At 57.6% G+C, this 20,074-nt stretch overlaps 1 protein-coding gene across 6 annotated transcripts in view; it reads right to left on the minus strand.

Moving 5' to 3' along the window:
- Positions 1-20,074, minus strand: part of HDAC4 (histone deacetylase 4) — a 282,919-nt gene that overhangs the window by 13,094 nt on the left and 249,751 nt on the right. For 5 of the 6 annotated variants that reach the window (XM_059393840.1, XM_059393839.1, XM_059393837.1 and 2 more), the window contains 7 exons: positions 17,967-18,013; positions 14,117-14,224; positions 12,498-12,553; positions 10,709-10,796; positions 9,482-9,601; positions 8,632-8,729; positions 832-950 (listed from right to left, as the gene is read on the minus strand). In XM_059393840.1, the coding sequence (XP_059249823.1) occupies positions 832-950; positions 8,632-8,729; positions 9,482-9,601; positions 10,709-10,796; positions 12,498-12,553; positions 14,117-14,224; positions 17,967-18,013 (636 nt within the window). Of the gene's footprint in view, positions 1-831; positions 951-6,845; positions 7,116-8,631; positions 8,730-9,481; positions 9,602-10,708; positions 10,797-12,497; positions 12,554-14,116; positions 14,225-17,966; positions 18,014-20,074 lie in introns of those variants that run through there. The other variant, XM_059393841.1, reaches the window with a different exon arrangement.

The raw sequence follows: 20,074 nt of genomic DNA on the forward strand, positions 1-20,074 counted from the left end.
GCTGTCAGCACACAGGGCCCAGGTCTAGGCTGTGCGGTCTGGCAGCTGCGGGCCCAGTGAGGCTGAAATGTCCCAAAGGCTGGGCTTTGTCTCTGACGGACACAGGGATGCAGGCCCTGAGGCTGCCACGAGGACCCTGGGTGCACCCCAGCCTATGCCTCCCCTGAATGCACCTCTCAGAGAGGGAAGGTCAGTGGCTGCCCCGAATCGGGTGCATCGGGGCCACCGATCTCCCACAGTGTCTGCTTGCTTGGTGTCTGTCACATTTCTGTAATTCTCACAATGTTTTTGAACTTATTCGTTGTTATGAGGCTGCAGTGATCCCAACTCGCCTACAGCTCATACGACGTGAGCACATTTTCGCAACAGTTGCTTTCAGTAAAGGTTGCACCTGCACAATCCTAACGCACTACCTTGGGCTGTACGCATCCCTCTTTGGTGCCCTGGGAGAGCGCGAGGCCACCTTCCTGGCTGCACTGCTGCACCCACTTTACTGCGGGGCCCCAGGACAGAATCCCCCTAAGTCAGGGGGAGCCCAGGGTCTTGAACACAGATGGCAGCAGCTGGCTGTCCTCTGCTGGGTCACTGCATGGGCTACCGGGGGCTCGGAGGTCCATGCTGGAGCATAGCCCCCAGGAGAGCAACCCTGTGTCCTGGATCACACGGCCTGTTGTGCACCCTCTGCTTGCTGGGGTGGCCGGTGCGCTCATGTTCCTGCTAAGACATGATGAGGATAGCCTCCTCCCGTTGTTACCAAAGGGGAGGCTTGAACCTAACCATAAACACAGCAGAATTCAGACTGCTCCTGGGCCATCTGCGAACCCAACTTACATTTGGCGGACAGGTTGTAGCCACCAAGGGGCGTGGGGTGGCCCTCCACAGCGTCGAAGCCTGATGACACGAGCACCACATCTGGGGCAAACTCGTTCGCGATGGGCATGACCACGGTCCTGCAAAGGAGAAGGTGACAGGGGTCAGGTGAGGACACGGCCATGGACGGGGGTGAACAGCCACTGACAGAGCCTGCCCTGTCTCAAGGTCAGCAAGGTGAGGGCTGCACATGGGAGCTGGGATCTGATGGCTCATCCTGCTGATATCCTAAATGTCCAAATCAGTAAGCCCAGTATAAATGCCCATCAAAGCCATGGCACAAAGATTCTTGAGGAGCCCAGCTGGTTTGTTGGAGGTGACCTACAGCCCCACCCCAGCACCAGCTGTCCGTGCTGCTGAAGGTCCTCCCCACCCCCATCCTTGCCCATCTTGTCTCATTCCCGCAGCTGTGGGCGGCTGTCCCAACCCCTGCACTCGTTCTAGATGGCTGATTTGAGACAGGCACGGCCACTGACTGCCCCCAGTACCAGGGACCCAGAGCTGTGTGTCTGGGGAGGCAGTGGAGCCCTTGACAGCCCTGGCCTGAAGGGGGTCCTGGTGTGTTCCTTCCACCCACCTGCAGCCACAGCAGCAGCCTACGTGATGGGGTGACCACAGGCATGCATGCGAGCGTGACTGCCAGGCTAACCTGACACCTGGGTCCCGTAAAGGGACAAGTGGGGATCAGATTTAAGAGAACAGACAGGCTAAAAGTGTAAACACCCAGGGAGAAGTTCAGCAATTTAGGGATACTGGGGAAACAAGGAGAACTGTCCACTTGAAAAGTAGAAAAAACACTTAACAGGAAACAACCACGGCAAGCAGAGTCGAACTCCATCAGCTCGTCCTACAAATGCGCGCTCTGAGCTCTGTGTAAGTATCACAACGAGAAGCTGAAACACTTCATCTTTCAGTTACGCTTGCTTTCTTTGATTTTGAACCCACCACCTTGGACTCCAGAGTCTCCCTCCTCCCTGTGGGCCGTGTGCCTGCAGTGGGCCTGGAGGGAGCTCACTGTCACCCATGCGCCCTGCACACGTGGGCCTCCTCTCTCACTTGCAGTCACGGGAAGCCCAACTCTCCCTATCTCCCGCAGGCTAGAATAGGTTTCTGTAGCATCAAAGACCTGCTTCCCACTCCCACAGCTTCCAATGGCATACAGTCCCACGAATCACCTCTGACTCTCAAGTTGGTCAAACGTGTGCTCAGAGGTCCACACAGAGAGCTGGTCGCAGGCCCCCAGCCTGGCCCACAGTCAGGTCAGCAGGAACACCAAGCCCAAAGCGCAACAGGGCTGGGACAAGAGCCTCCACAGTCTCTCAGGCCTTGTATTACAAAACAAAATTTGCCCTGAAATCCGCCCTTTATGTCTGCAAAGTTAACTTCATAAAGCGCCAGCACTGGCCAATGCAAGAAAAATTCGTGGTTTCTCCTCTCGGAATGATTCCAGACTGCGATCCTCTAGAGCAGTCCCTCTGATTTCAGGGGGTGAAGCGATGGGAACTCCGGAACGCTACACAGGAAGTTAGGATCCCACCACCCATCTCTGCAGGAGGTGTGGGACAGGCATGGCCCGTTGCTCGAAGACCCCACCAGCAAGCCCCTCTGATCAAGTCAGGCACTGAAAAGGTCAGCTGTACGGACAGGCACCAGCTTCAAACGCAGGTGCTTGGCCAGCCAAGAACCTCACTTCTAGAACCTCAACTGGGTGGTCACAGGCCAGGGTTGGCTCCCGAGCCTTACATGGCTCTCACTTCTCTCTCCTCTCCTCTGAGGCCGTGCCCACTTCATACAGCTGCCTCTGGATGGCGTCTGTTCCAGGCTGTGCAAGTGGCCGCAGGAGACTCAGGTCTGTGCCAGGGGGCCAGCTGTCAGGGGCTGCGGGAACATCCCGTGACTCTTGACCGGGGAGCAGCAGACATTCCAGCTGACGGCCAGAGAGTGAATGTCGTCCTTGGGCCACAGGACCTGGGGCCGTGACTCACGCTGCCCCCTTGTTGTTGGGAAGTGGCCACACCCGTTTGTGAACATGTGTGCGTGGTATGTTCCTATAAATCTCAAATGGTGGGATGTGGCCCAGGCCCACTTTAGACTCCATCACGCCGACTCTGGAAGTTCTTTAGTGTGCATGCCCACTTTGGACTGCAGCATGCTTCCTCGTGTGCACTGAGATGCTATGGAAGTCCTCAGGTTCTGTCAACAGAAAGTGTGCCCAGAGTCTCTGAAGCAGACTGCTCGCTTCAGGGCCCACACCGAAGTGTGGGCTGACAGTCCTGCCTTGGCGGCCGGAAGGTAGAAGGCTCCGGGTGTGGGCGGGAGCACGGGGGAGCACCTCAGCAGCCGGGGAAGGTTCACCTTGCGGCTGGAGACACGGCCTGCCTTCCTGCGGGAGGCCCTGTTTTCCCTCGGTGGGCACCCGACGGCCAGCAGGTCCGGTCTACACTTGTCCAGACAGATGGTTCTTTGATTATTTTAATGGAGTTCCTGTCACAGAGGCTTTGTCTTTGGGCAGAAGAACGGTTTCAGCCCTGTGTTTGGTGTGATCTCACTGCCAAGACCTTCCTTCCGTGACAACCACACATGCCTATTTAGACGATTCATTCCCAAAGCGCCTCTGCTTTTGCAGTAAACGCATGTGGTGGGCCTAGTTCTCTGAAGGACCTCCGGGCTAGTCCATTTCTAATCCCCCGACAAAATTACAAAAATAGCCCTGTTAAAATCATCATTAGAGGAAGTTAGCCCCAAGAGAACCCCTGGCATCTACACTTGCTGTGTGGCATGGCCGCGAAGCCAATCAAAACAACACGTGAAAGCCCATGTCTGTGTGCGCGAACAGGCCACGGGCCCACCAGCCACGCACAAGCACAAGCTGCTCGTGTGTACACACACTCCAGTTTCCTGGTTTGGAAGCCTCCGGGTTGTCCTCTCAGTCACTTATGTAGGCTGAGAAGGGCTGCAGGGCTGCTGAGAGGTGGGTGCGCAGAGTGGTCTCCAGGCCAGTTTTCGGGAGCCCTGAGAAATGTCACTGCCCCTGGAGGGACTCTGCTTCTTTACCTACAAGAAGGGGGGCTGGATGCGGCTGATCCCGCTGGACTTCTTGAAACCCCATGTCATCATCCTGCTCAGGACCCCCACACTTCAGAGATGTCACAAAGGAAATGTGAATCTGGCCTCCCTTGCCTTTTATTTCTAGAACAAAATTTTAACAAAGAACTTAGTCTGTGATAAGAGATCTAAATGTTTACAGCAGCCCTTCTCTCAAACGATCACTTTAAAGGCAGTGTTTCTGTGGGGCCATCTCAGACCTCCTGTAGGGCAGCCTGGGGCCATAGGGGGTAGGCAAGAGCTCCCCAAGGCAGCAGACCGTCCACTGTCCCCTCGGAGGCAGGAGGAGATGGGCTGGTATCCATACTTGGTGCAGCCCTTACCGTAGGAAAGCAGATAGCACACAGCTCTCAGGAACACCACCATCAACTCCACCATTGTGTCCCCTGAGGCCCCCTCTGTGTGTCCTGGCTGTGGGGCGGGTGCTTAGGGGACAGAGCAGTCTGAGGGACAGAGCCTGGGCCTGTCTGCTTGCTCCTCCTGGGAGCAGCCCTGGAACACTGCCCACTCCCTTCCTGTGGCCTTGTCGGGGTGGGCAGCTTGTGTGCTCTGCACGGACACAGCCCGTCCCTCACCCCTGTAGCTCACGGGCCACGCCATGCACCTCCACGGAGGAAGGCTGTGTGTCCAGGATGGGTGCGAGCTGGCACGACAGACGGGGTGGCAGGAGTCCCCTGCAAGTGAGGCGCGTGCCCACTGTCAGTCGGGCTGTTCCGCGGCCGTGATCGTGCTGCGCACGTTCATGGGGCATGTAGAGCTAACAGCAGGTTTTTCATAAGCTACCAGCGGACATCAGAATATGCAGGGTGCACGAACATGTCTCCAAAACCACAGGGGAGTCTGAACACAGTCACCTATTCAACAGTTGGTTTCAGTTTCTGGAAGGAAATGGCCTTTTGATTTGTCTCCCAACCTGAGCCCAGCACAAAGCGCACCAAACTCATGGTTATCGGATGCCATTGGGTCCATGGCGCTGTCATCGGGGCTGTGCCCACCCATGCCAGAGAGCACTGGGGGGGGGGGCGTGGGAGGGCAGACCAGGGCCTCCACGGGCCCTGGTAACACGGTCCACACCACTGGCCAACAAACCTCTCCTATCATGAGGTGCTGGAGAGCCCACACGGCAGAGGCCGCAGCTTTGCGTCTGCAGCTGGAGAGTTCACGGGAGGTGGAACCGCCCAACGGATGGATGACCACCGCTCCTGAATGGATGGACCCCGTCTCCCAGGAGACTGGCACCCTTGGTGGCTGACGCACAACCTTAAGAACCACAGCATTTGATAACTGGGAACTCCTCCTGTTGTGTGCTGTGCAAACCCTTGCTTCCAGGACCGGGAGGGGCTGGCGTGTTTGCTCTCAGTCTGTGACCTGCACAGCGGGCCCAGCCTCTGAGCAGCACGGCCGCAAAGCCCTGGGAGTGCCACATCACCGAGGCCACCAGGTGCACCAAAGATTCCAGCGAGTCAGAACACAGACAGAAATGGGAACCCAGCACTGTGTTCCAGCTGTCCCCCGACAGTGATGCCCATCATCCTGCGCACCCCATGGGCACTTTGGATGGTGAGACTGCATAGGCCCCCAGGGCAAGGCCAGACACTGGGCCAGACCCTCCGCCGACCCATCTCCTCTATGCCCCAACCCCACACCCCCATGGCTCCAGGACCCACATGCCTCCCGGCTCTCTGTGCAGTGCTCACCCAGCCCTGGTGATGCTGGGACGTCCCTCCTCTCTCCCTGCCACCCCCCACCACCAGGAATGAACAGCAGGGGCAGTGCTGCCTGTTGAGGCCATCCCACAGACCCACAACTGGCCCGAGGAGCAGTCTCTCCTAGGCCGGACACCGCAGCCCAGGCCTCTCCCAGCTGCTCCCTTCAATTTGCTAGGAGCACAACCTGGCAGGCCAGTGCAGTGATGGGGTGCTGGGACACATGCCCACCCCAGAGGTGGCCCCACATACCCATGGGTTCTCTGCCTCAGTGTCCCCAGGTTTCCTCCGCGGTTCCTGCCCCACTCTTGGCAGGACCTTGGCTTCCCCTGATGAACTCAACTCTAAGCAACAAGTGTTTAGGACCCGAGTCCCCCCAAAAGCTCCTACTAGATAGGTATGGAACGGCCAGATGTTGGTCGCCTCGGCAGAGCCCCGGACATGCCCACGGGTTTGCACCTGCAGGGCTCCTCCCATGGGGAGGCCTAACACCCTGTCCCGGGCTCATTCCTCCAGGATTCAGCCAGGAAGCTTCTGTCCTGCCGTGGGCAGGTGTCCCAGCACCCCATCACTGCACTGGCCTGCTCCATCCCACCGCTGCGCCACCCTCCAGGATGGGGCTGGATGTGTGCATGCACTCTGCTTCTAATCACCATGGGACGTCCCGGGTAAAACGTCCACATGGGAAAAGACTTGGATGCCATTCAAGAGACATAACCGCCTTCGGTAAATGAAGTCCAAGGGTTGGCATCCAATGTCTTCACAATGGCATGTCCCAAATGGGAGGCGGAGCCTCTGAGGACTGGCCTGGGCGCTGTGAGCTCGGTGGGCACCACTGAACAGCATGTGCCATGAGGCTAAGACAGGAAGCACTCTGTGCATTTCACCATGACAAAAAAAATTATTTTTGTTTTTTTGTTTAAAAAAAAAAGCTACCCTAACCCCCCCAAAACACATTATGGAAGTAACAGAAGTTGAAATGTCAATCTTTAGGTCATGCCTGAAAGGTTGGGGGATGTGAAATCAATCTGCTCGGCTGCTCAATTTAAAGGCAAATCTCAGTTCATTCAAAGATTAAAGTTACCACTTCCAAATATCCAGTTTCTCTGACATCTTTGATAAACTTTATAAAATCACATTTAAATGAAAGTCGCGATTTAGAAGCACACGTAATCCCAGTGTCATTTCCTGACGGCATGGGCGACCTGCTCGCCCCCAGACGGCAGGCAGGCGAGGGCTGAGAGTGCACCGTGCTGTCTGTCCGCCTAGAGCCCTCGCCTGGGCTCGGCAGACTTCAAAGCCCGTCTGGCGGCATGCTGGTTTGAATTAGGGTTGCCGTTTCTCCTCGATCTGAGCCCGGGGAGAAAGTGCCGCTCCTTCTGGATTTCATTAGGGGCACCTTTCTTATCTCTTCTTCATCTCAGGCTTGATCTCCTGAAATGCAACGTGGCAGGCAACGGGTCTGAGTAACAAGGTGCTGCCCCCGAGGCACACACTGTCCCTGGGGGACCCCCCGACCAGGGGGAGAAGCACAGAAGAAAGGGGAAAGCGGATCCTGACCCTTCTTTCCCCATCGATCGATACCCAGGGAACCATAAATTGTAAACTTCAAAGTGCTATTTTACATTAAAATCAATAAAAAAACCCCAATCCTGAAACAATTTTCCTTTTCAAAGGAGCTATTTAAGCTTTACAAAGTTCATTTGATAAGGTATCATCGTCTACACGCTTGGCAAAAGATGAAAACAGAATGTCAACAGCAACTCAGAGCGAAGGGTTCCTCTTAAAGGCTGGCCCAGGGCGGGGGTCTGGGGTGGGGGTGGGGTCCCAGGGGCTGAAGGACAACCTCCCGGAGCCGGGTGTCCCCATGCTGGGACCAGAGCACCTAAGGGACGTGGTCCCGTGGAAGCCTGGCCGTGAGCAGGCGTGGTCATGCAGAGCCCCCCGCCCCCAACACTGTATCCCAGTCCTAGCACAGTGCCACCCTCCGCCCACGCCAGAGCTGGCCCCATGGTGCCCCAAGAGGGCTTCCACCTCTTGGGCGGGGATAGGATAAAGGGGTGCTCGCTGCAGGGTGCCCCCTGGACAGCCGGGAGGACACCACTGCTGGTGCTGCCCCGTCCGGACCTCGAGTTACTGGCAGGTGACCGTGTACACTGGCGAACTTCCAGATGTTGTACCATTTGGGGGCGTCCCTCTCCCTTAAATTAGATAAGCAACTGCCAGAATTATATTCCTTCCTGATCAGGAGTAAGAAGAACCATCAATGTTAAACCAATGAGATAAGAGGGAAAGTGATGCAGGGGATGATACCGGCAGAGAAGCACCTAGGGTGGTGTTGGGCTCCAACCTGGGAATACGGCTGCCCTGCCCGAGAGGCTACCCTCCTGCCCCGGCCTCTTCACACCTGAGCCGTTGCTTCTGTGAGCCACGGAGCAGCTGGGAAGGGAACTGCCAGCCACAGAGCACCTCCTGTGCTCAAAGCCAACCACCATGCTGAGTTTAGACAGGAGCCAGGAGATGCTGCGAGGGCTCCTGTGGCCCACAGAGGTCCCCATGGAGCAGGGGGCCATGGCCCCAGCAGAATGCTCACAGACCAGTCCCTGAATGGAGTTGCACCACTAGAGATATGCACGTGCACACGTGGGCACACCTGCACAAATGCCTCTACATGCACGGCCACGTGCACACGTATCCGCAGACACGCATACACACGTGTCCACAGAGCCGTGCGCATCACCCCGGATCCCATCTCTCCAAACTGTGCAAATGCCCATGTCTGCTGGGCACCACGAGGGGGACTGAAGCCACAGCCCTAGATGCGTCCGCGTGTGCAGGAAGAAGAGCAAGGCTGGAGAACATCAGGAAAATGGAACAAGAGCTGGGGACGAGGCAGCAGCACTTGATTGCTTCGTGACTGCCCTGCGGGACAGAAAGCCAGGACACTCACCTGAAGGCCGCCAAGTACTCTGCATCTCCCATGGGGGGGTCAAGGCCACCAGTGAAAGCCATGTTGACATTGAAGCCCACGCCTGGCCCCGTGCCCACCTGCATTGAAGAGAGAAGCTCCCATCACGGACCCTTGTCCAGAGACCCATCAGGGCTCCTGACCCTTGGGGCCCCACAGCAGAGCCCCCATGGCCTTTGACTTGCAGACTTCCCCAGCGGAGCATGGTCACAGAATGCGGGGCCGTTGGCCACTCGCACGTTGGGGAGCTCTGGGAGCTGCCCAGCGGCGCGGCAAGACTGACAGTGGGGCCTTGCAGACGCCCTGGGGGGCCCAGAGAAATCCGTGAATGAGGCCATCCTTCTCTACTTCATTCCAAGAAGTAAGATCCAGAATCTGAAGACACCCTTCCCCTGGGTGCTGGGGCCCCTTTGTTCAGGGAGGGCAGGCTCCGCGGGGGGATCGGCGGTGTCACAGAGGACACTCTGAGCCCAATCCCCCCTCCCGTGGCCCCAGACAGGTACAGGACAGCACTGGTGCCCCGCCTGGGGGATGGACAATCCCAGGGGCCCAGAGGAATGGGGGGGTGCTCCATGCCTACTCTCGGTCTGCCTAGATTAGAGCCAGAAATCAGGTCCAGTTTGTCTTTGAACTTCAGACAAAATAAAGGTTGCATGCACACACATGACGGAATACCGTCTGACCACTGCCGGAGACGGTGTGCGGTGAGCGTGAACAGGAGGCCAGGGCTCGTGTGTGTGCAGGGCTGGGCATCCTGGTGCTCTTACATCCCAGGCAGCCCCACCTCGGCCCCTCCGACGGCCCGGCGCACCAGTGGGCGGCCCCTGCTTACCTCGTCTGGAGCCCCGCTGCCTGGAAAGAAATTCCCGTCGTCATAGCGGTGGAGGGAGATATACAGGACGTTCGGGTCGCTGTAGAAGGCCTGCTGGGTCCCGTTCCCATGGTGCACATCCTACAAGAGTGGGGAAAGCTGACTCAGCACCGGCACACACCTCCAGCAGGGCCTGGAGGGAGCGGGGATGAGGGGACCGAAGGAACAGGCCCCAGGTGTGTCCCAGCCGGTCTTCTTCTCCTAAGACCACCAACTTCCACCAGGCCACACTGTGCGCTGGGACGAGCTGCTGTGAGTCATGTGCTCATGGACTATACTGCACTTGACGCCAGGCTCACGGGGACAAAGGTTCCAGCCCACTGAGGGCCAACGCTGGACAGATTTCCCTGGTGCCTCTGGGTCTCAGCCACCTCAGGGTCCCGTGCCCAGTGCCCAGCACTGAATCTTACTGGGTATGCCGGGCTGTGTGGTGTTGCCTTTCCCAAATGGAGAAGGACCCTGCAGTATGTGGGATAATCCTTCCTGGGCATTTGCTTTCTTTTCCCCTTGAGACAATTATCAAATCATAAAGACTGAACTGAATAGGGAAAAAAAAAAAATTAACCCCTTTGGTGTCCATTCCCAGTGTCAGAAGCTGGAGGCTTGTTTTGGGAGTTCAGATACTAAACACAGCGTTTGTAAACTAGAGTTCACCCTCTTGGGGTAGGGGGACCGTGAGAAGCAACATCACCACAGGAAAAGGGAAGGAGGCTAAGAGCATGAAGGGGTCACCGGGCTGAAGTGGGAAGGCGGTTTCCGCCAGGAGGAACTGAGACACACAGTGCCACATCTGGTGTGTGAGAGAGTAGCCCAGGCCCTTAGGTGGACATGTGAGTTCGTAGCTGTCACAGCTACGCCCCCCCGCCCCCCCGCCGCCCACCAAGCCTCCTCTCAACAAGGTCTCGCCAAGGATCCTCCTTCTGTTGCTTCTCTCAACCACAAGCCCATTTCCAGACACTTCCAGGCCCAGCTATCGGCAGGACCAGCTGATGGATGTGAGGAGTCCTCGTGACAGGTTTGAGCTTTTGTTTTCTACATTTCAGGTAGTTTCCAGAAAGTTAAGGTCTCCAAATCCAATGTTGATGGAAGCAGAAAGCCCCTTCCTGTCTGCACATGGGACGCTATCTGCATGGGGAAGCGCATGGGCTCCTCAACCCCCACCCCTCTTGGGGAACAGGCCCCACTCACCCAGTCCACTATGAGGGTCTTGCTCACGTCCAGCCGCTGCTGGAGAAGCTTAGCTGCGATGGCCACGGAGTTAAAATAGCAGAAGCCCCTGCAGATGAGCGGAGACAGGAGGAGAAGATGGGTTCTCACCAGTCTTCACATAACGTGCGGCAGAACCGTCTGCAGGCCCAGGAGAATTCAAGGCACAGCTCCCTCAATCGACACTACCAATCGACAGATGGGCCCCCCATGTCCTCCCCCCACCCCATGCACATGGCCATGCCCCGTAGTGAGAAATCCACTCCACAATGTACACGCACGCCCCGCTCCCTGGCCCGGATTGATCTGCAGCCGCTCGCTGACCAGCCTCCGTGGGGCGCTGCGCTCCCCAGGTGTGAGGTCACCTATCCAACCTGCTTCCTGTTTATCTGTCCGGGCACACAGATGTGCGACAGTGAGCACACGTCACTCCCGTGAGCAATAGCAGAGTCTTCTTCTTCGAGAGTACAAAAACACGCCAACAATGGGATTTGAGTAAAACCAACAATCTTCTAACCCCGACCATTCCCCTTGCCTGAATTACTGCAGAAACAGGCAAACCTGGGTGGTTTTGTTTTGGGAACCCAGGCAAGCAACCTGCAAGCCCCCCACAGTGGGATGACAGGCTCTGAGTTGCTGAAACCCACAGCAGCAAGGGCATGTGCATCCCAAACACCCCAACAGCTTCCCCAACATGCTCCTTTGTGCTCCATCTGGGTCCGTTTGGGTTCCTGCTCCAGAATATCCAACAACTTAGAATCAAATGAGAAAGCTGCCTTCAGAGGAAGGAAGCACATAGGAGCCTGTCCCTCAGGGAGGGTTCTGAGTCATGGTGTGACTAAGCCCCAGGGTTTCTCGGGGAAGGCAGCACAGGCTAACCCGAAGCCGCTCTCGGAGCTCACATGCATCCCCGCCTCACTGGAGAGGAGAGTCCTTGCTCAAACCACGGTTCGATGCTCTCACTTCCGGATGCAGAGGACAGAGGGTTCCCACCTGCCCGGGAACGAAAGTCCCAGCTCCTTCGGGAATCCAGGTTCAGCCTGCGGTTCCTCAGCCTGGTTCTTCTGGTTGCTCCTGACCAGGCTCCAGAGTCCCCTCCCTGCGCTCCTGGTTTCCCAGCTGAGCTCCGTTTGCACGGTCCTTGCTTTGCCATCTGACCCTCAGCTACTCATTCCTCAGGGGAGAGCCCAGACGTCACCTCTCCCACCTCCCACGGTGCCCGTCCTACTCGCTGGACTGGTTTCACAGATCCCATAAGAAGCCGCGTCTTGCCCAGGCACCCAGGTACTTGGTGCACAGCTGGTGAGGCCCAGAGTCAGGTCTCTGGAACCCTGTCCCAGGCGGGTCCCTACCTGCCAGTGCCTCTCCCCAGGGCAATCTGCACGCCACAATTGCTGCCTCGCCAGCTCCACAGGTGTGCGCACGGTAGGGCTATCAGAATCCCACCCAGAGTCAGGTCAGCCTCAGCCGTATCAGACCATAAGCAGGTCAGCGGGACAGCCACATGGGGTTTGGTCAGAATGTTCTAGAACAATGATGTACCACATGAACTTGTTCTAAGGCAATTTAAGTCTCCACCCATTTTTTTTATAACAGAGGGAGGGCTGAGGAGACTTCTCCAGACTGATGTTTGCAAGTTCCTGGTTCGATTAGAAAACGTAACCCACAGGCTCTGGAGCCACGTTTTCACTCAAGTAAGTGTAGCCCAGCCCTTTGAGAAAGGGAATCAGAACCCGGCACCCCGGCCTGCCATGGCCACGTGTCTACTTACATGGGTGTGCTCTCCTCCGCATGATGTCCTGGAGGACGGACCACGGCAAAGCCATTCTGCACATGACACCAAGTGGGGGAAACAGGGAGGAAGAGGGGTTCACGTCAGTGAGAGAATGAGCACAGAGTGGACTGCTGGCAGGTTCAAACAAAGACACAGGCACACTCCGGTCTGCATTTGGCCTTAACTTGAACCATAGAAAACAAGCGAACCGTTTAGTGAGAAGCAGCAGCTTGGAGGCTCTCAGAGGCTGGAGAAGCTGCCCCTCCAGGACCTTGAAGCCACTGATGCTTTAAAGGGCTGTCTGTAAACCGCTCTTAGCCCTTGCCACGAAAATGACTTCAGTAGGCATCTCTCATCTCACTAGTGGGAGGCTATGTGGTCGTGGTTGGCCACAGCGTCCCCAGGGCCAGCTCCGGGAGGTAGGGTGAGGGACAGGCATGTGGGGCCTCACCTTCTGCACCCACAACGCTGCAGGACCAGCCCATCCCTATGCACAGGCCCCACACAGCAGTTCTCAGAGTGCAGGCTGCAGACCCTCAGGGGGTCCCTGTGCCCCTGCGGGGGCCTGTTCTCCTAACCACCCTGATTCAGTCTGCCCTTCTTGCCCGGGTGCCAGGCAGCGCGGTGGACTGCTGGTGTGGGGGAGGGGTCCGGAGTGTTTCCCCAGCACGCTTCTGCAGGGGAAATGCAGTTCCCAGGGGGAACCTCTGATGCGGTGGGGACCGTAACTGATTTCATCGAGTCCCCACCCGTGAACGCACACCTGACACCTCAAGCGAATGAAGGCAAAGGACGAGCAAGTGTGTGTGGGGAGAGTCCACGGGTGTCAACAGGGGCCAGACTTGATCTTCCCTGTGAAGATGAGAAGCTGGGCAGACGTGTGTCCTGAGCCCCTCCTGACCCTCAGGGGACCCTCCTGACGAGAAGCGCGCTGCTACTAACAGTCTCAAGAATCAGTGTTTCCTGACACTGTAACAGGATGGGGCCGGGCTGCTGGAAGAGCTACAGACTTCACGAGCCTGTATTTCCCAACGGGGAGGACGCCATGTTGCAAACGTCTGGTGTGGACAAGAGCTCCCATCAGCCTGCCATACCCAGTGGGCTTCACCACGGCTATTTCGGGGTCCACACTGCCACGTGAGGACCAGTGGTGGGGCACCAAGAAGTATCTCCACGGTTCTCCAAGACAGCGGTGCAGACACCCTCCCTCTCCCTGACGGGCCAGGTTCCTTTATGTGCCTCTGCAGAATGACGGGCCCCAGAGACAGAGGCAGAAGTGGGTCTGGGATGGCAGCTCATCCGCTCGGATGGACATTACTGTTAGTTTCCCTTTCTCAGTCTGCACGTCTACTACAGTCAGCGGCGATGACACACTCATACACAAAGTCTCCTGGGGATCAGCAGTGGTGAGAGTGTCAGGTGTTCCCAAGACCCCACCTCCGTGGTGAGCGGCCGCACCATCCCGTGGACGCCACAAACATGGGGAGTGGTCCTGTGGATCCGCAGGGCCCACCTTTGCCCCGGGACAGGAGCTGTCCTCCCCATTACTGTCCCCCAGCCCGGGAAGCCCCTGTAAGTTTTCTCTCCAGGCCCAGATCTGCAGGGTGCTCACCAACCTTCAGCTCCCCCGTGGCCACCTTGAAGACCAGCTCAAGCACGCAGCCCACGGCCAGCCGGGCGGCCCCCGACGAGTGCACCTCGTTCCATATCGTGTCACTGTCCACCTGCCGAGACAAGGGTCCTGCCTGAGGTGGCATTGCGGCTGCTACCCTGCCCCCACTCCTACAGGGGCTGCACAGTTGGGGGCTTGCCAAGCCCGTGTGCGCCACCTCTGAGATCCCAGCACGCTGATGGTGCCACACACCCACCTATTTGAAAATAGGCCACAAATTACTAAATAAGGCAAGAACCCTAAATGCAGCAGGAATGAAACATGCCCTTCCTGAGGGCTCCCTGCTGTCCTTGCAGAGCAATGGCATCATGGTCACCATGCCCCTCGTCTGTCTGGTTTCACTGCAAGCACAGGGAGCACTCCCTCTCTGCAGAGGGAAATGCAAGCAAAGTGGGAATCGGGCCTTCCCGCAGGATGGCTGGACTTCACGCTGACTCTAAAAGGCTGCTCCGGCTGTGGGACGAGTGTGCTGGCGACAAGAGTGGGACAGGTGTGGGGGAACCAGCCCTCTGGGGCCCTCTTAGGGGGCCACCCCACCTCAGACCGAGAAATGTGTGTGGCACAGACACACCAGGTAATATGTTTGTGTTGTGGTGTATTTGTTTACTTAGGCGCATTAGATTTCTTTTGGAGCTCCGGCTACTGTGGGTGTTAAGGACCGAGAAACTTCGGCAGGCAGTTCTGCAAGTCAGCGGGGGCAGGACTGGAGGGTCCAGATGAAGCACGCCACCCTGGGTGCCAGGTCAGGGCACCCGAGCACCACTTCCCACTATGGGGCCGCTGGAGGCTCGGCCAGGCTCACGTGCCCTTCGTGGGACGCACCCAGCCCAGCGAAGGTTTGAAGAGGCCATGCGTTTACAGGCTGGTTGCCTGTAACACGGAGTCCACCGAGTCTACGTGAGCGTCCCTCCTTCCCAAATCAACATCCTCTGGGCACTGAACGCTCTGGGATGACAGGGACCAGGCAGCTCCACGCAGAGGTGACGCAGCCAAGCCTGTGCCTGCACAGGTCCGTCCAGAAGCCCACGGGCCTCTGCCCACCTGGCAGAAACACGGGTCATTATGCGGGACCGACGGATTTCCTGCAGTGAATGCTTGAAGCCTCATCTTCAAAGCAAGATGACTGAAAATACATTTATGAGGGGTTCAAGCCATTTCCGGAGGAGCGGTACTCTGTGAGAGCTATTCTTTTCAATGACCAAACCTCTGTGTTCTTTAAATAGCTTCCAAATGTCCAAAGATCGCTCTGCACTTTGCCGACTCTCCCCAGCATTAATATTCAACTTTCAAAGCCTGGCTCTGGTGTACACTGGACTGCTATTCAGGGAAGTAGCCATTCAAACACGACTGTCCTGGGCCAGCTAATTCAGCTGCAGAACCCGCTCGGTAACTTCGAAGGTGACAATCCTTCAGCAGGAGTGACAGGCGGGGCGGGGGTCCCACCAGCTGCTGCGCCTTCCAGGAGGGTGAGGACGTCTGGGGCAGGCCAGCCAGAGGCTGCGCTCCTGAAGACTGAAGGTAGTTTACACGAACCTACCCAGATGATTTCTCCCTAGCACGTGAGGATTTGGGGAGGGAGGCTGGACACCCTCCACATGCTTTGACGGCTCTCTGTGCTTGACTCCACGGCAGAAAGGTCCCCCAGATGTCCTGCCTACAGTGCGTGACCGGGGTCCCAGGCTGTCACTGTCCTCAGAAAACCCATCAAGACATCCTGAGGCTTTGGGGCTGGAGTCCTCCAGTGGCTGGCCACCGGCTCCCTGCTGGCCTGGCCCAGGATGGCCGGGGTACAGCCCTGAGTGCCAGGGGCATGAGGCTCCGGGAGGGCCACAGTGGCAGTACGATCGGGCGCTAATGCAGAAGTGGCAACCAGAGGAAAGAGCAAAGGCCAGCTCCATGCTTCCCCACCGCAACACTAGGAACAGGAGGAGGAAATATGGAGGCCACTTCTGCAGATATTTACAAGGGCTGCACCTGGGGCAGCCAATTCTGGGCATATCATGGCCCTCAGGGAGCCACAGAGCTGGGGGCACAGCCCCAGGGTAGCCAGGGCCAGCAAAAGGCCACACCCCTGGCAGGGAGGGGAATCCAACCACACCAAGTCCCCTGAAGGGGAAACTAGGGACTATGAGGAGGTGAGCATAGAGGAAGTTTCTTTTATTTGCTTTGAAAAAAAAGTTATAGTGATCCAAAGCCTCTCCTTAGCTCAGTTAAGGAGAAAACGACACCCCAAACCCGAAATGCTAAATCAAAGTAACTTCCAGGAAAAGCGGAACAGCCTCTCCATCCGTGTCACTACCCAGAGCACCCAAGCTCCCAACCACACTTTGGCTCCTGGACTCTACTTTGCTTTCCTGACCCCCCGGGGCGGCCCCCACATAGGGGACATGGTACGCCCCAAGGAGCACTATGCTTCTCCGCCCTCCCCGTACAGGTGATGACGGAAAACCACCGCGAGAGGACCGTCCCTGAAACACGCTGTGGCTCACATGGTCCACTAATTCATCCGCCCAGCTGGCCTTCGTGGGATGTCCCACAATCTCCCTGCTCCGGAGCACATCTGGCCTGGATGTGAAGGTGGGGGTGGGTCAGTTTGCGGGGGCTGAGCTTGGACTCACGCTGTGGGTGGGGTGGGGGGACTGCCTGGCTCCAGGCCCTGGGCCTGACTGTAGCTTTCATTTGCAAATTATAAATCCTGCCTTGCCCGGCACACTGGCTGCAGGGCAGCCGAATCCAAGCCTTTTCAAGTCTGGCCAAAAATTTGCCCCGAATTAAGAGATTGCAGCCTACTTACAATACAAAATAAAATAACTCTAGGGGGCTTGGTGGCAGTATGAGTAAATGCCGTTTGTTCTCTTTCTGACGGGATAATTTTCAAAGCAGTGAGTTTTGTAAAGACTCAGGAAGAAAACAATTTTGTTTCATTTCCATAACAGAATCCAGACCTTGAGCCTCACCCCGCCATCTGTAATTAGGCACGCGCTCTGCTGCTGCATAGCCCCGACCCAGGCGGCCTCGCTGTCCGCGCCGTCTGTCCTGCCTTGCCTCTCCGTGGCTGGCCGCACCCTCGCCTGCGCCACAGAACTTTGAAGAACAGGTCCAGGGGCCTGCTCTGGCCCCTCCCTTAACAAGGAACTCTGGCTAGGGCCGCCTGACCTTGGCTGTGCCCCAGCAGGGATGGATGCCCAGCCTGGGAGCATCCTTCCCAGGTCGGCACCCACAACTGGGTTAGGGAAAGCCAGGCACAGAATAACAGGTTCTCCTAAGGGTCGGCCTGAGCAGGTCTGCTTAAGGGCATCACTGCTCGTGGAAAAGCAGCAGGCTCAGCCTGGTGAGCAGCTCTGCACACTGCACGTGGCCCGTACACACTATGCCCCCATGTCCCGAGCTTCACCTGGGGCTTTGGGCCGGCACGGGTTGGGGGTGTGCGCTGGGACCACCCACCCCCTTACTCTACTGCATGACAGATCCCTGGACTGAGCGACGGGCAGGCTATTTCTCCGTCGGTGAGGAGGGGATCCCACAGACCAGATCTCGTTTCCCGAGGTGAGCGTGGAGGCCGGACGACCTTCCCAGAGGACGGTGCCCAGGTCTGGCCCCCCAGATGCTCCCAGGCCCCCAGGCCTTTGAAGCCACACGTGGGAGCGTGGGGCAGCCCCGCCTGCCAGACCCTGTTTATGGAAAACACCTGGCAGCAATTATCCACTCCTCGGAAAACAGAGCAGAGATTTCTGCGGCCACTGAGACCCCCGAGAACAAACAGGACATTATTTACACATTAAAGAAATACTTACCCCAACACCACCGCAGGGCAGCCTGACGAACACAGACGTTAGCGAGCCTGCAGGGAGAAGTACAGCCAAGGTCAGGAGAGCAAGTTCACAGGTGCCCCGCCTCCATGGAGCACAGCATGGGCTCTGGAAACAGGGTGCCCACGCGGCGCTTACAGATCATGTATCCACGGACCGAAGGAAAAACTGGTTCCAAGGCTACCAACCCATCACTGTGTGGTCAGCTGCGGGGGCCGCCCCGGTGTTGAGGGTGGCAGAATGGCTCGGGTGGAGAGGAACAGCCCCTGTGGAAAGACCTGGAATTCTCCATGGCCGTAGCACTCTTCTGAGGCATGGGCCCCAGAGGTGAGCCTTTCCTTCCAGCCGGAGCTCACATACATCCCTCGAAACAACCCGAAAGGCTGTGTCCCCAGCACATCTCGCTAACGAAAGTGACCTTGGCTCCTCAGGGAGCGGGCCCACTGGCCCTGACACTCCCGGGTTTCGAGGCTCCGGTGAGCCCTTCAGACACCGAGGGCACTCTCGGGGATGTGAAGAGTGACAGCCATTTATAAACATTCGGAGTCCACCTGGATGGTATGAAGCTAAGAAACCATGTTGGAGCTGACCATCCAGGAGCCCTTCCCCAGCCCGAGAGACATAGAGGCAAGTCCTGTCTCCCAAAGGGCTCAGCCCTGTGCCTTGGGGACAAAAACACGGACTGTCCTCTTCCTCAATGTGACCCTGTGCTGGCTGACAACAGCCTAAAGCTCACCTATCAAAGGGGAGAGTCTCTGCTTCCCCCCAAGGGTGACGCTCTGGCTTGTGTGGCTGCTGCCCTGCCAGGGCTGACCCAGGAGGGCCTCTCTGCTGCCTGGCTACCCCCTGATCCCCACACCTTGCTCTGTGGCCCCCAGGCCTCTCCAGGCAAGTTCCTCAAGCCAGCTTCAGACTCTGCATGTTCTCTAGGGGGAGGCCCACTCCCAGCACCTTCTGCCTGATCCAGACAGGCTCCTGCTCTCGATGCTGAGGAATCCCACTGCTGAGGCCCCGGAAGGAAAGAAGTCTTGGGTCCCAGGACCCAGTCTGTGCCTACCTCATCCCAACTCTTGACAGGGACCACACCAGGCTCCAGGCCACCAGGGGCCATGTCGCGCAACAGGTTCTGGCATGCACCCTCCCGCAGCTCCTGTGATGCTCACGTTCGCTGGGGCCACCCCTCCCCCACTGCCTCTGAACAGTCCTCATGCTGCTTCTTCCTGCGCCCCCTACCCCCCAGGCCTCCTCCATGCCATGTCCTCCTGACGGGTCACCACCTGGATCCATGGCTCCCGCTGCCACGTGCTCACGTCAAATGCTGAGCCCTCGTATTAGCCAATACAGAGAGCTCTGAGCGGATGGGGGGCTGGCCGGGCAGGAAGCGGAATGCTGAGGAGGGCGGCCCCTGGGGGCTGGCCCAATTCCAACCGTGACCCTCTGCAGGGGGCCAACAGGAGGGAGAATACGGGTTGGGGGGCAGGTCCAGGGCAGGAGAGGGCAGAGCTGCCAAGCTGCTGATGGTCCTGCTTTGTCCCGTGTCCTGAAAGGGGCCTTATGGCCTAGGGCATTGACTGAAGCTCGGTGAGCCGCCCTGACAGGCCCAGTCTTGCAAACGTGCCTGGCCCCACGTGGCCCCTGGTGCCAGGGCTATTCTCATGACCAGCTCTTCTTGCGTCATGGACTTTCCCGACACAGGAACATGGCACTTTCTCCCAGGTAACTTCCAGGTCCGTGAGGAGGACTTTAGACACATCTGCCCAAGACGAACGGAAAAGAGCTTCTGCGAAGACACTGGAGTTCTGTTTTCTTGAAATTAGAGTTAATACTGTCTACATAACGTAAATCATCTAGATACCTGACTTGGCTCATTATCGAGCAACCAAAGATCAAAACAGTGAGGAAAGGTGGGCTCTCAAGCACCTCCGGGCGGGCGGTAAGCAGGGAGCTCTGCACGGAGAACAGTTCTAAAACAGCTCCCATGGCCCGTGGCAGTGCAGCTCCTCTCAGCCGCCCCTGGCCTCTGGCCCTTTCTGGCCTCCTGGGCTTTGGGACCTAGGTGAGGCCACATCTGTCCAGAAAAAGATGGCAGCTGA

The sequence above is a fragment of the Mustela nigripes genome, chromosome 3 (genome assembly GCF_022355385.1).
Source record: "Mustela nigripes isolate SB6536 chromosome 3, MUSNIG.SB6536, whole genome shotgun sequence".
Classification (NCBI taxonomy): Eukaryota; Metazoa; Chordata; class Mammalia; order Carnivora; family Mustelidae; genus Mustela; species Mustela nigripes.